This window comes from Rutidosis leptorrhynchoides, chromosome 5 (genome assembly GCF_046630445.1).
Source record: "Rutidosis leptorrhynchoides isolate AG116_Rl617_1_P2 chromosome 5, CSIRO_AGI_Rlap_v1, whole genome shotgun sequence".
In the NCBI taxonomy this organism is placed as follows: domain Eukaryota; kingdom Viridiplantae; phylum Streptophyta; class Magnoliopsida; order Asterales; family Asteraceae; genus Rutidosis; species Rutidosis leptorrhynchoides.
In genome coordinates, this window is record NC_092337.1 from 287,700,570 (window position 1) to 287,716,686 (window position 16,117).

General features: G+C 34.8%; 1 protein-coding gene across 1 annotated transcript; it reads right to left on the reverse strand.

Moving 5' to 3' along the window:
• Positions 1-2,012: 2,012 nt before the first annotated feature.
• On the reverse strand, positions 2,013-7,118 carry LOC139849420 (uncharacterized). The gene is made up of 3 exons (XM_071839079.1): positions 5,642-7,118; positions 2,857-5,535; positions 2,013-2,767 (listed from the first exon to the last, which is right to left on the reverse strand). Exons 1-3 carry the CDS (start codon positions 7,116-7,118, stop codon positions 2,013-2,015), a joined length of 4,911 nt encoding a protein of 1,636 aa, XP_071695180.1.
• Between the last annotated feature and the right edge of the window lie 8,999 nt (positions 7,119-16,117).

Below are 16,117 nucleotides of genomic sequence, written 5' to 3' on the forward strand. Positions count from 1 at the left end.
AATAATGGTATAATGGGCGGGTTAAGGTAGTATCAGATGTGTGAAGTAAAGATATGTTGGTAAATGTGTGCACTTAGTGTATTTTTGAAAAAAAAAAAAAAAAAAACAACATTCTCACCAATTTCTATACTAAAAAGTAATTTTTATATTCATAATGTCTTTGAAAATTGTGATTAGTTGAAAAAGTGGGCTTTTGGAGAAAAGGTATACATTTTGAATTCAAACTGATCAGATTTTTTTTAGCCATGTGGGATGGTGACGTGATGTATGTATTGTATGTATAGGTTTGGTGTGGGGTAAAAAAATAGCAATAAAAGTTGTATATGTATAGGTTTTTTGTGAGACATATATATAATGATATATATATATATATATATATATATATATATATATATATATATATATATATATATATATATATATATACCTAAAAATAATTGCACTGTAAAAAATAAACTTATTATTTGGTTGTCATTATATATATATATATATATATATATATATATATATATATATATATATATATATATATATATATATATATATATATATATATATATATATATATATATATATCGAAACAATAATAAAAATATATAACCCATTTATTTAACTCTTTAACTAATTCAAATTTGTAATTGAGTTGGCAATTTCTCTGGGTAGTAAAATCTCACGATCAATCGTCAATCTTCATGACTATATTAAGTAATCAACAATTTGTCAACTACATTTCCTTTGTTCAGGGTCTATAAAAGTTCATATATGCCCCATAAAAGTTGATGAAGAATTACGGGAATAAGAAATTTTAACAACTGATAAATCAAAAGGGTGAATGATATAATAAAAGTTTAAAGACACGAAAATTTAATGAAGAATTAGGGGATTGAAAATTTTTAACAAATGATGAACCAAAAGGCACGTTAAAGTGAGAGTCAACAGTAATCGTCGATTTATTGGTGACTTGTCTGTCGCTTAGAACCTAAATTGAATTTCAGGAAAGATTTAAAATCTATGAAAATTTGATTTTACCAATTTTTATGGCTTCTCATTTTTTTTTACTTGTTTCTTTTTATTTTGTTAACTTTTTTCCCTACTTAAAGGCGGAAGGTCTTCTTGAAAGCAAAATCTTTATCTGTCGAATAAAGAGAGGGATGACTTTCTTTACTCTTGATCGAGAGTGTTTCACTGTCGAATAAAGAGAGAGATGACTTTCTCTACTCTTGATCGAGAGTGTTTCACTCTGGGTGGAGAAATGACTTGTCTTTTATTCTCGGATATGGGAAGGATTGCCTACATCTCACTTTTTCATACCCCGCATATGCGGAATTGAGTTTTGTTGTTGTTGTTATTGATGAACCAACAGGGTGGATGATTTAATAAAAGTTTAAAACATGAAAATGTGAAACTTAATGCAAAGAGATCTGTTAATGTGAAAACTGATACAAAAACATAAAAAGTGAAAAAAAAAAATAATAATTAATAAATAAATGGACAACATAGAATCACCTGTACAAACGGATAAGATATTACTTGTTAATACTATTTGAGAAGTGCAAATATTTTTAGTTGAATATACACAATCTAATCCGGTTATCTTATAAACATTTTCGAACCACTCAATGGCTGCTGACGATATGAGCAATTTGTATGTATTATGAAATGTTGTTAGTATTAAACATGTTTTGAGACCTAACTTATGAGTCCATATCATCATTGCTTTTGTCATTGCCCATTCATGTTAACATCATTAACGTTTCTGTGTGAAACATAATATAATTGATGATGAATGCAGGCCAAGACCGTTAAATTAGGGTCAACTTTAGTTTGGCTATAAATTTTGTTGATAAGTTTATGCCTACCTTTTTTTTTTTTTTTGGGTAAAGGGTTACCCCGATGAACTTTTATTAATGAATAAAAGAAAGATAACAATGAAGAACAGCTGCTTTAAGTGAGTCTTAAAGCCCAGCAAACACCCAAGCCAAAAGGCAAACACACAAAAACTAGAAAGAAAACTAGTCTAAATTCCAAGCAATCCGAAAAAGCTTAATCTTCCTTGACTCCTTGAAGCGAATTGACATAAGTTTCAACCGGACAGTAGAATATATCGCCTCAAATAAGTTATCCGCTGGCCTTCGCTTCTTCTTAAATAACCGATTATTCCTCTCCTGCCAGATAAAGTAGACCGAAGCCGCAAACATTAGTTTTTTCACAAGTGTATCAACTGAGTTTAGAACATGAGATTCTAAAATCAAATCTGTGACCGCAGCCCATTGGAACGTAGTCACAGCATTCATGTGGGGTTGAACCAAGCTCCAAACCCTTCGAGCATATTGACACTCGAAGAAGAGATGATCATGAGAATCCGAACACATAGAACAAAGAGAACACACCAAGCTTTGATCGTCACGAACTTCCCAAGACTTAAGTTTGTCGTGGGTTTTTAACTTCTGACCCATAAGTAACCAAAGGATAAAAGCATGTCGAGGAATACAATGAGAAAACCATACAATAATAAACCATGGTACAATTGGTTTACTTGGACGAATAGCTTCATAAACGCTGCTAACCGCAAACCTGGATTCAATTCCATCAGCTTCTTTCCACACAATATAGTCTCTATTATTTGATAAGATAGGAACCGAAATAGAAGCTAAAATGGGGTATTTTGTTAACCACTGAGTTGGCCATACCCAACTGTTATTGTGAACCAGATCCGCAACTCTTGTTTCATAGCTAAACCTTGTAGCATTGATATCCCTCCATGACACTATATCAATAAGGGGCCAACATTACACCAAGTGTCAAACCAAGCCAAAACCGAGGACCCTTCTCCAATCTTATGCACCATAAATTTACGAACAGAATCACGACATCTCAGGATCTTTCTCCAACTCCAGCTCGCATCCGCCTTAATCGAAACATCCCAAAAAGATTTATTTTTTAGATGATGGGAGTGAACCCATTTAACCCAAAGAGATTCTTTAAGGGTAATAATACTCCAAATATGAGTAGTCATTAATGCAACATTCCAATATTTGAGCCTTTTAATTCCGAGACCCCCCTCATCTTTCGGCAAGCATAAGACATCCCACTTAACCTTTGCTTTACCCCTTTTCATAGCTCCTTGGCACCAAAGAAAACCTCGAAGAAGTTTTTCGATGTCATTAATAATAGCATCAGGCAGAATGAATACCGAGGCCCAATAAAAATGCATAGAAGTTAGAACAGAAATAATAAGTTGGACTCTCCCAGCAAAGGAAAGCGACTTATTCTTCCAGTCATCAATTTTATGCTTCACCCTTTCCAACAAAATCTTGCAATCTTGATATAATAATCGAGAGGAAACTAACGGCACCCCGAGATACCGAACTGGGAGGTTCCCTTCATCGAAAGGGAGGATATCTAGAATCGCTGCTTTCAAATGGTTTGTCACATTAGAGAAAAAAGCTGAACTTTTCGGGAGACTGGGAGTTAGACCTGAACAATGTTTAAACTCCTCAAGAGCTTCACGGATAACTTTCACCGAACCTATGTTTGCGTAGGAAAAAAGAAACAAATCATCTGCAAAGCACAAGTTAATAATTTTCAATTGCTCACATTTAGGATGATAACGAAAGTTGTCTTCCTGAGCAACTTGTCTTCTAAGCATTAGAGTTAACACTTCCATTACAAGAGTGAAGAGATAAGGAGACATAGGGTCACCTTGTCTCAGACCACGCCTTCCTTGAAAATAGCCATGAACATTCCCATTTATGTTAATAGAATATGAAGCCGTCGTTACACACTTCATGATCCAATTGACCATTCTGGAATGGAAACCGAACCCCAATAAAGTCGCCTTCAAAAAATCCCAATTCACGGTATCATAAGCCTTCTGAATATCAACCTTAAATGCACATCTCGAAACTCCTCTATCAAGATGATAGTTTTTCATGATTTCCTGCGTGAGCATTATGCTATCAGAGATGCGTCTATTCGGAATAAAAGCAGATTGGTTTTCACTAACAATATCATCCAGGCTCAATTTAATTTTGTTCGTGATCACCTTGCTAATGCATTTGTACATAACATTACAACAAGAGATGGGACGGAAATCAGTAACCTTGGAGGGGCTTTGAACCTTCGGCACTAAAGAGATCAGTGTATGATTAATTTCTTTCAGAAGTTTACCCTTAGAAAAGAAGTCCTTCACAGCTTTCACCACATCTTCACCCACAATATCCCACGCATTCTTGAAAAACGCAGCTGAATAACCGTCCGGCCCCGGAGACTTTAGGTCATTTATATCAAACATGGCTTTTTTTATTTCGTCCGTAGTCACCGGAGATATCATCTCCATAGCCTTCTGATCGGTAACTTTCTTGGAAAAAAGTAATTGCGGATCAACAATATTCGAACAGTTGTCATGATGTCCTAAAAAGTTTCTGAAGTGATCAGTTATAACATCAAAAGCAGCTTGGCCTTCCACTATATTACCTTCGCTATTCTCAATTGCGTGTATTTTACCTCGATGCATACACCCCTTGACCACATTATGGAAGTATCTCGAGTTACCATCCCCAACTCGGAGCCACTCGACTTTCGATTTTTGCTTCAAAAAACATTCTTCCTCATATATAGCCTCATTGTATTTTTTGAGAATGGTACTTTCTTTCTTCCTTAGATCCCTAGAGTTGGGATCACTATCCAGCAAAACTTGAGCTGCATCTAGCTCGCTTCTAAGGGTAATGACATTTGAGTGAAGGTTACCTTTACTCCACATCAATTTTCGCATTTTCTTTTTGAGAAGACGCAACCTTTTTGTAACTCTAAACATCATGTGCCCCGGGATTTCTACCTTCCAACCTTCAGAAACTACATCCTTAAACTTCTCATGCTCGATAATGTAATTACTGAACTTGAAGGGTTTTGGTTTCCCCTCCCAACTTTGTGCAAATTTCAGGACAGCCGGGCAATGATCCGAGATTCGGTATGCCTGAAATAAAACATATGCATCTACATAACGCGATATAAACGCATCATTAGCCATAACCCGATCAATTTTCTTTAACAAACCAACCTCAGCATTAGGTCTTTGATTCCAAGTAAACCGAAACCCCATATGGTTAACATCCACCATGTTAAGATTATCAACACAATCTTTGAATTCACGCATAGAAATTGTAACCTTTGAACCTCCCGTGGATGAATCCTCCAAACTTAACGAGGCGTTAAAGTCTCCCATCATAACCCATGGATTATCCCGCACAAAACATTTATGCATTTCCAACTCTCGCCATAAAGGTCTCCTCTGTTTGTAATGGTTCGCCGCATAAATAAACGATATGAAGAAATTATGGTCATCCATTAAAGATCTCACCTGACAATGAATCGCTTGATCCGAAACAGCTAGGATCATTAACCGAACAACATCTGTATCCCATCCAATGATAATACGGGTGCCACGTATGCATATACTGCTATTAGATGACCAATTCCAACGTGGGAACACATTATTGCATATTTTATTCAACTTCTCTATCGCTACATGTGATTCTAAGATAGCGCATATACTTAATTTATTATTTAGAACCACATTTTGAACCTCACTTTGTTTAGGGAGGCGGTTCAACCCCCTTATATTCCATGATGCAATGTTAACCATTTAAACCGTCTAAGACGGGAGTGCTTGCCCCCTCAGAGTATTTTTTATTTGCCATGAAACCGTCCAATTCTCCTATACCCGGTTCAAAGTCATCAGTTTTCTGCTCTTGCTCACCTTCTGCCACGAGAACCTCTCCTTCATCATTACAATTATTAAGGGCCTCAAATGGGTTTTCAATAGTTTTAACCCTACTTGTACTAGCACCAGTTGGTTTAGTGGCAGCAGCATTTGGTTTTGGCCGATACACAAACTTTGGCTTTGCATGATTTACAGTAAAACCAATAGTTTTGGCTTTGTTACAATTTCTATTTACCACTTGCTTGAAACCATCAGCAGTCTCCACAACTGTTTCAGCAGCCACTGGAATTGTTTTCGGGCATTGAGCATCCGAGTGCCCAAAAACTTTGCAACATGAGCAACGAGGGGGTTTCCATTTGTACTCGATTCGAACTTCATCTATTGTTTTCTGGTTCATCTCCAAGTTTGGTGTTCCCACCTTCAGTGACTGTTTTAGGTCATTTTCTGAATCAACCTCTATCAATGCTCTAGCATAGTTTGGCCTTCCCCATGACTCCGTACACATAGTAGCCGTATATGAGTCCAGTAACATAGGCTTCCCTATCTTTGATCCAATCGCACTCAACCCCACATCAGTAAAAGCGGCCAAAGGAATGTCATACATTTTTACCCATACTGGCACCCTAGTAAGATCTTCTTTCGAAAGTGAGACCTCTGGTGTCCATTTATTAAGGATTATCGGCACTGTTCTTATCATCCATGGGCCACCTTCAAGTACGTTCAATAATCCTTGCTCAGTTTCAAACTTAAAGAAGTAGAAACCTTTCGCATTCATCATTATCTTTTCGATGCCAAACTTTTTCCAGGTGTTCATTACATAGTTGTTAACTACTGGGAATGGTAACCTGCGCCCTAAGAAGTATCCATAAAGGGTATTCTTATACCTGTTAGTTGCCTCAACAACCGACTCAATAGGAATCAGCACGTCCACATCTTCATCACTAGGAACTATATTCTCAACAGAAGAAAAGTTTACCTTCTGTTTGGGTTGATCACCCCCAACTGCGTTTAGATAAGATTTTGCAGGTGGTTCCTGCCCGAAAAGGTTGTTTTCCATCACCTTCTGCTGAGAATTCACTACAGGAGAATTCGTTTTGCTTTTCTTATTCAACTCTGGGAATTCAATCTCGTCTTCGTGAATACTGCCATCAATAGATGCTGTGTAAACACTCACCTTCTCATACTCGTGCTCCTCTTTTCCCACGTTAGGTTCAAGTTCGCGTAGATCAATCAAACTAGGGTTTTGAGAGTTACACATATCCTGTTTTTTTGACTCAATCTCCGAATTAGAATCCGAGCCCTCACTCTCCAGATTCTCTTCATTATCTTCTCCTAATTTGCGATTGCGAAGAACCCTAGACGTAGAAGCCTGGGGTAATTTCTTTTTCTTCCCCATCTACAGTTTGAGACAGCCTCAATAGAATAGGAAATGAAAACGATGAAAATTGCTTACAGATATTAGTCGGAATAGTTCAAATCGCCTGAAGTCGCCACCGTCCCAATTTCGCCCAATTTCGCCTTATTCAAAAACTTATTACTATTTCCATTTTCATGCCTACCTTTTCTATCTATTGGTTATTTTCTGGCAAGGTAGTGAAATTCCCATCGTTCTTTCTTATATGTCCAGGCTATTCATAATTGAAAATTTATAAAAAAACGCATAACATAGCTATCAGTTATTAGTCTAGTGATATCGAATTGTCACTTCTAACACTACACTTAATGAACCCAACAATATATTGTCCCTTTTAAGACTGTTAACTTAATGAACCCAATGAAGTCTCAGTTGAATAATCAAGAGGGAAGCATTTTTTTGAGATAATGGGAAAGTAAAATTAATTTTTTTTTTTTTTCGTTTTTTTCGAAAATTTATTTCCCAACATAAGAGCACACGAAAATATGAACATTTAAAAAAGACATTTTGTGATAAATGTTATTATTTTGGCGGAAAAACGCTCGAAAAAAAACTAATAACATGCATCATGTGTAATGTTATTCCTGAATGTTATTCTTCGAGCGTTTTTTTCTATCATATGTGTAACGTATGGCGATGCTGATCAGATGTGGAATAGTCTGGCGTCTACTATTAAAGATGTAGCCAAGGAAACCTTAGGAGTGGCATTAGGGACATCTAGAGGACATAAGTCTAGTAGAGAGTCATGGTGGATTAGTGATTAGGTTCAAACCAAAGTCGCGCTCAAGCAACAAAGGTTTAGGGAACTCATTACTTGCCAAGAGGGGACACGTGAGGATAGAACTATGGCAGAAGAGAGATATAAAGTCGCCAAAAGAGAACAAAAGAAGGCTGTTGCACGTGCAAAAGATAAAGCGTATGAAGAATTGTAAAAGAAACTAGACTATAAAGAAGGAGCTAATGATATCTACAAGATTGCAAAAGCCAGGGAGCGCAGAAGGAGGGATATAGATAACATCAAGTTTATCAAGGATGAAGCTGGAAGAACCATAATGAAGGAAAATGAAATTAGAAAAAGATGGGAAGGGTATTTCTCATCTCTTTTCGTGGGGGGATGACCCAGTAGTCGAGAGGACCTACAGGACTTGGGAATAGGACAATTCCAGAACAACAATTTCTGTAGGAGGATTTATCAGGAAGAAGTAAGATCGGCACTACGAAAGATGGGAAGGAACAAAACTGTGGGATCTAATCAGATCCCAATAGAGGCGTGGCGGTGCCTTGGTGAGGATGGTCTTAGGTGGTTGACGTGTCTTTTCAACAAGATGTTTAGAAGTTATAAAATGCCTACGAAATGATTATCCCCATCTACAAAAATAAAGGGGATGCCCAAATTTGCGGTAACTATAGAGGTATAAAGTTACTTAGTCATACTATGAAGCTTTAGGAGAGAGTGATTGAGACTAGACTTCGACGCGAAACCACCATTTCAGAGAACCAATTTAGTTTCATGCCAGGACGCTCTTCGATGGAGGCTATTCATATTATAAGGAGCCTTATGGAGAAGTATAGGGAAAAGCAAACGAGCCTAGAGATGGCCTTCTTAGACTTAGATAAGGCATATGATTGTGTCCCACGGAAGTTGATTTGGAAGACCCTTAATGCTAGAGGTATCCTAAGCAGGTATATTATAGCAATTTTTGATATGTACGAAGGGGCGAAGTCGAGCGTTAGGACGCCTATCTGAAACACAGAGTTTTTCGGGATAGAAGTAGGCCTGCACCAAGGATCTGCCCTTAGCCCTTTCCTTTTCACCTTGATCATCGACGAGCTTTTTCGAGGAATACAAGAGAGCATCCCTTGGTGTTTGATTTTTGCCGATGATATTGTTCTTGTATCGGAATCCAAGGATGAGCTTAATAGAGACTGGAACAATGGAGGGATGACTTGGAACAAAATGGTCTACGGATTAGTAGACAAAAGACGGAATATCTTAGGTGTGACTTCGTCATAACTGAGGATGAACAAAATGTGGGAGGGAATATCAGCATCGGGGACCAGATCTTGCATCCACAAGAATCGTTCAGATATCTAGCCTCGGTCCTACATAAATCGGGGAGGATAGACGAGGATGTGACCCATCGTATTAAGGTAGGTTGGTTGAAGTGGAGATCAGCGAAAGGAGTCTTGTACGACAAGAAGATACAGCTCAAACTGAAAGGGAAACTCTTCAAGGTGGCAATTGGACGCCTGTTGTAGGGATCCGAATGTTCGCCAATGACGAAGGCCCAAGAGAGAAGGATGAAGGTGGTAGAAATGAGGATGCTTAGGTGGACGTGTGGTAAAACCATATTAGATATGATTCCAAATGGTGTGTTTAGGGAAAACCTTGAAGTCAGAAGCATCATCGACAAGTTAAGAGAAGAACGGCTTTGATGGTTTGGGCACGTGATGAGGCGACCACATAGTGCCTTGGTTAGGAGAGTCGAGGCACTCACGGTTGACGGCGTAAGGAGAAGGGGTAGACCTACTCGTAGGTGGAAGGATATACTAAAGCTCGACATGAGGGAGCTTTTGTTGACCGAGGATATGACTTCAGAAAGGGATGCGTGGAGGGCTAGAATTAAAATTGTCGAGTAAGGTTGCTTTATATTATTATTATTATTATTATTATTATTATTATTATTATTATTATTATTATTATTATTATTATTATTATTATTATTATTATTATTATTATTATTATTATTATTTTTACTATTATTATTATTATTACCATTATTATTATTATTATTATTATTATTATTATTATTATTATTATTATTATTATTATTATTATTGCTATTTTTACTATAATTATGATTAAAATTATTATGATTATTATTTGTATTATTATTATTATTATTATTATTATTATTATTATTATTATTATTATTATTATTATTATTATTATTATTATTATTAATTTGTAATAGTATTATTATTACTAGTTCATGGCCATTATCATTATTTATTATTACTATTACTATTATTATTTTTTATATTATTATTATTACTTCTTACTATTATCACTATTACTATTACTACTATTTACTATTTTTATTATATTAATATTATTTTTATTAACTATTAACATTATTATTATTATTATTATTAGTTTTATTAATATTAATACTATTACTACTTCTAGTAACTTTTAATCTTTTAATAACTACTACTATTATTAGTGTTATTATTTTTATCATTACCATTCGTTTTATGTACTATAATTATTATTAGTAGACGAATAAGTTTTTTGTATGTGTGTGTATGTATGCATGCTTGTATGTTTGTTGTATGTATGTATGAATGTATGTTTATGGATGTATGTTTGTAGGTGTTGTAATGCATGTATTTACGTTTATGGATGTATGTATGCCTATGTATGTGGGATGTATGTATGGATGTATGTGTTATGTATGTTAGCATGTTTATGTATGTTGGTTTGCTTTTGTAGGTATGTATGCTTTTGTTTTGTTTGTAGGTGTATATATATGTATGCACGTTTGTATGTTTTTGTTCATAGGTTTATGTAGGACATGGTATGCACGGATGTATATATGTATGTATCCTCTTATACGGATGTATAGAAGTATATTTTTGCATGGATGTATGCTTATGTAGCTACGTATGCATGTAGGTATAGATGTATGAATCTAAGTATATATGTAATATGTACGTACGTAAGTTTGTATGCTTATGTAGGTATGTATGTATGGTTGTATGTATGTATGGATATATGTATGTATGTACGTAGGTAAGTTTCATGTATGTATGTAGATATGCTTATGTATAGATGTATATAGGTATGTATATAGTTTTATGTATTTATATGCGTGTGTGTGTTTTATGAGAATGTTGTGTGTGTGTGTGTGTGTGTGTTTTAGGTGTGTGTGTGTGGGTGGATGGGTACGTGTGGATGTGGGTGGGTGGGTGGGGGTGGGGTGTAGGTGGTGTGTGTGTGTGTGTGTGAGCGCGCCTCGCATCGTTCGGTACATCTTGGGGCCATTATGGCGGAGGACGACCATCTTTGCTTTTGAGCTTGGTTGGTTTTCTTTTAGCTTTTTGGCTTCGGGGATGTCTACCGTAAAGGTGCATTAGTGGTGTTTTGGTTTGTTAAGGTGTTTTGGTTTGTTAAGGTGTTTTGGTTTGTTTTTTGTGGTGTCTTGACTGCCGCTTAGAGCCTAAATTAATTTTCAGGCAGGCTTAAATACCCATGGAAATTTGATTTCTACCATTCCTATGGCGTCTCATTTTTATTTATATTTTTACTACTTTTTTTTAGACAGGAGGTCCTCACGGAAGCAATCTATCTACTCTGGAGTTGGGAGAGGGATGACTTTCTTTTTATGTGGGTAGAGTATTTTTTTTTTCTCGACTCGTGGATAGAGAAACGACTTCTCTTCTATTTCTAGGATAGAGGAAGGATTGTCTACATCTCACCTCCCTCATACGTCGCATATGTGGGATTGGGTATTGTTGTTGTTGTTGGTTTAGGGCTTAAGGTTTAGTGTTTTGGGTTTAGGTCCCTAAACCCAAAACCCTAAACACTGAACCGTTCGTGTTAAAAATTCAATCTAAACCCTAATTTCTAAACCTTAAACCCTAATTTCTAAACCCAAAACCCTAATTTCTAAACCCTAATTATTATCCCCTAATTTCTATACTGCGATTTCTAAACCTAAACTTTTAAACACTAAAAAAAACTCAGAAGCAAAACATTCATTACAATGAATGTTATCATTGATAATGCTAAAAATGAACATATATTTCATAGCATTATCCTTCAAGAAAGACAAGTTTTTAGTTGCAATTGTTCTATTTACAAGTGATATTCGTTTAAATAATAAAAGGTGAAGACAAAAGACTGATCCGACGATTTGAAGACGCAAACCACCAAAAAGCTCAAAAGTACAAAATACAATCCAAGTGGTTCAATTTATTGATGAGAAACGTCTAAAAGTTACAAGAGTACGAGCCGCAAAACACAAAGTACAAGATATTAAATCGTACGAAAGGACGTTCGAAAATCCAGAACCGGGACATGAACCAACTCTCAATGCGCGATGCAACGGAACTAAAATTACAAGTCAACAATGCACAAGAATATAATATAATATATAATTAATTATATAAAATTATATATATTATATTATATATTAAATAAATACGCGCAGCCCACGTTTTGGAAACATGTGTGAGCAGAAAAAGGCTGCCATGCGATCGCATGGCCAGCCTACCTAAATCCCATGCGATCGCATGGCTTGCTGTAGCAGGTCAGGTCCTATAAATTGAAGCGTGTTTTTACACCATATCATATATCTTACTCTCTCTCAATATATTTATATTTATAATTTTAATTTTAATTTTAATTTTAAGTTAATAATAATAAGGTTATAGTGGCGAATGTTGTAAGTTTGTAAGTCAAAATTCTGTCCGTGTAACACTACGCGATTAATACTCATTGTAAGTTATGTTCGACATTTTTAAATTAATGTCTAATAGCTAAGTTATTATTATGCTTATTTAAATCGAAGTAATCGTGATGTTGGGCTAAATATTAAAGACGGGCTTATTGGGCTTTGTACCATAATTGGGGTTTGAACAAAAGATTGACACTTGTGGAAATTAGACTATGGGCTATTAATGGGCTTTATATTAACTAAACGATACCTCATTAATTTAATATAAAGGTTACAATTTGACGTATCTATATATAACCACATACGCTTAATCGGGTACGGTGGGCGGGATATTTATAAATATGAATTATTGTTCATTTGACCGGACACGGGGATGGATTAATAGTCACTGGACTCATTAAAACATGGGTGGATTACATTCAAGGGTAATTGGTGTCATTGTTAACAAAGTATTAAAACCTTGGATTACACGCATCGATAACCTGGTGTATTCATTAAACAAAGTATTAAGACCTTGTTACAGTTCGAATCCCCAATTAGTTGGAATATTTGACTTCGGATAATAAGATTAATTTGACGAAGACTCTCGCACTTTATAATTATGACTGATGGACTATTATGGACAAAACCAGATGGACATATCGAATAATCCAGGACAAAGGACAATTAACCTATGGTAATAAATTAAAATCAACACGTCAACATCATGATTACCGAAGTTTAAATAAGCATAATTCCTTTATTTTATATCTCATCGTACTTTTAATTATCGCAATTTTATTTATCGTCATTTTATTTATCGCACTTTTAATTATCGCACTTTTATTTATCGTCATTTACTTTACGCTTTAAATTAAGTTGTATTTATATTTAATATTTTATATTAGGTTTTAATTGTGACTTAAGACATAAAATCGACAAACCAGTCACTAAACGGTAAAAACCCCCCCTTTTATAATAATTATAATATTACTTATATATATATATATATATTGATACAAATATAGTTTAAAATAAATATAGCGTTAAACTCAGCTAGCTCCCTGCAGAACGAACCGGACTTACTAAAAACTACACTACTTTACGATTAGGTACACCGCCTCTAGTGTTGTAGTAAGGTTTAGATATATCCACTCTATAAATAAATAAATAACTTGTGTAAAATTGTATCGTATTTAATAGTATTTCGCAATAAAAATATAACTATTTCGTATACACCTCGCAACACATCAAGTATTTTTGGCGTCGCTGCCGGGGAACAGTTAACGCCGAAGCGAAACGCTATATAAAAAAAAGTATATATTCTATATTTTTAAGTGTTTAAATTAAAAAAGTTTTTAATTTACATAAACTAATAAGTATTTTTTTTAAATATAAGTTTTTATTATATATTATATTTTCTATAATTTAAAAACAGAAAAAAAAATAAGTAAAAGTAATCAGGCCCAACTGTAGCAGCCCAAACATTTGGGCTAGTACCCGAAGCCATCCGACCGCATGGACTCATAACAGAATACTCATGCGATCGCATGAGTCGATTTGACAGGGTCTGATCCTAGTCCGACAGACTTAGCGTTACGGTTTTAATTATAATTATAATAAATTTAATAATAATTAGGGTTTTATATTTTATTTAGTTTTAATTTTAGTCTTAATTTGTAAAATTGAGTTTTATTAGTTTTATTACTTATATAAAAATTAATACTTTTATAAAATAAATAATATAAAAATAATATTTTTATAAAAATTGTATTTTCATAACTTTAAGTTTTATTTCTATATTTCGTATCTTTTTAATCGTTTATTCGTAATATTTGTATTTTCATCGTTCGTAATTAGTTTTAAGACTAGTATTTTGCCGTAGTTTATTTTTATTTCTAGATTTCTAAGATTTGCCGTAAAATCCCTTAAGTGCTTTTTCTTTAGATTAAGATTTAGGCGCTTTAGAATTTTACGACGTCGCTTATCACTTTAGTTTTAAATAGATTTTAGTGCCTAATTAAGTAATTGCCGTTTTGGATATAAAATTTCTTTTAAGCTTTAATTCCTTTACACGTAACTTTTAATATTTAGTTTTTAGACTTTTAAGTTTCGACGCTTTACTTTCTTATTTTTATTTTTTGACTTTTTATTTTTCGACATTTTATTTTTCGACGTTTTTCGACGCAATCTTTTTCTTTCTCATTTCTACGCTCTAGTTTTTAGGACATAGAATTTTCTTTATCTTCTTTAAATTTCTACGAAAAATTATTTTAAGCGGTTAAATTGATAGACATCCAAAATTTTCTGGTTCGTAGTAATAGTTGGATTTGTTAGTGGCGAGTTGTGGGCTTCTGATTTAAAGGGTCCTGGCTACCTGCTGCATCTATTGGCTATTCGAAACGTGCGCAAAATCAGAAAAGTCTATTAATTTGATAGCTTATATAATTTTTATCTTTATAACTAATAGGATATTCAGTGAATGCACCGAGCAAAACGTTCACCACCTTTCATACGTTCACCACCTATAACTTGATCAAGACATCTAGCCAACATTGTCGCCGTTGATTTTTCTTTAGAATCGTCATCTAGTCGACCAAGTACTCCAATACAAATTTTCGATAATCCATTTTTTGAACCCGACCTCACAATTGAGAATCCGGAGGATATTCAGGGACAATTCAGAGATCCTAAACCACTAATCATTCCTCCTGAACCACAAATCACTCATCCAGAGATTGTCGAGGAAGAAACCATTAAGTCAGAATCCTCTAGTGATTCAGATTCAACAAATTCAATCATGAAAAATCTGAAACCTCTAAGTATGGAAGATCGAATGAGGGCTAAACGCACTGGCCAAGGTCATGCCATTACTCAACCAGACATTAATGCACCAGATTATGAAATCAAAGGACAAATCCTACACATGGTAACTAATCAATGCCAATTTAGTGGTGCGCCGAAGGAAGATCCAAACATACATCTTCGTACCTTTAATATGATCTGTACTCTATTCAAAATCAGAGAAGTTGAGGATGAACAGATCTATCTTATGTTATTTCCCTGGACTTTAAAGGGAGAAGCAAAAAATTGGTTAGAATCGTTACCTGAAGGGGCGATTGATACATGGGATGTCTTAGTTGAAAATTTTCTTAAACAATTCTTTCCGGCATCTAAAGCCGTGAGACTTCAAGGAGAAATTGTTACGTTCACGCAAAAACCAAATGAAACTTTATATGAGGCGTGGACAAGATTTGGAAAATTGTTGAGAGGATGTCCTCAACATGGTTTAGACACTTATCAAATAGTACAAATATTCTACCAAGGATGCGACATTACTACACGCAAAGACATCGACATAGCAGCTGGTTTCATTATGAAGAAAACCGCAACTGAAGCTTACAAAATTATTGATAACACTGCTTCCCACTCACATGAGTGGCATCAAGAAAAAGACATCGTTAGATCATCTAAAGCGGCTAGAGCCGATTCTATCCATGACTTTGATTCCATTTCCGCAAAGTTAGATGCTTTCGAGAG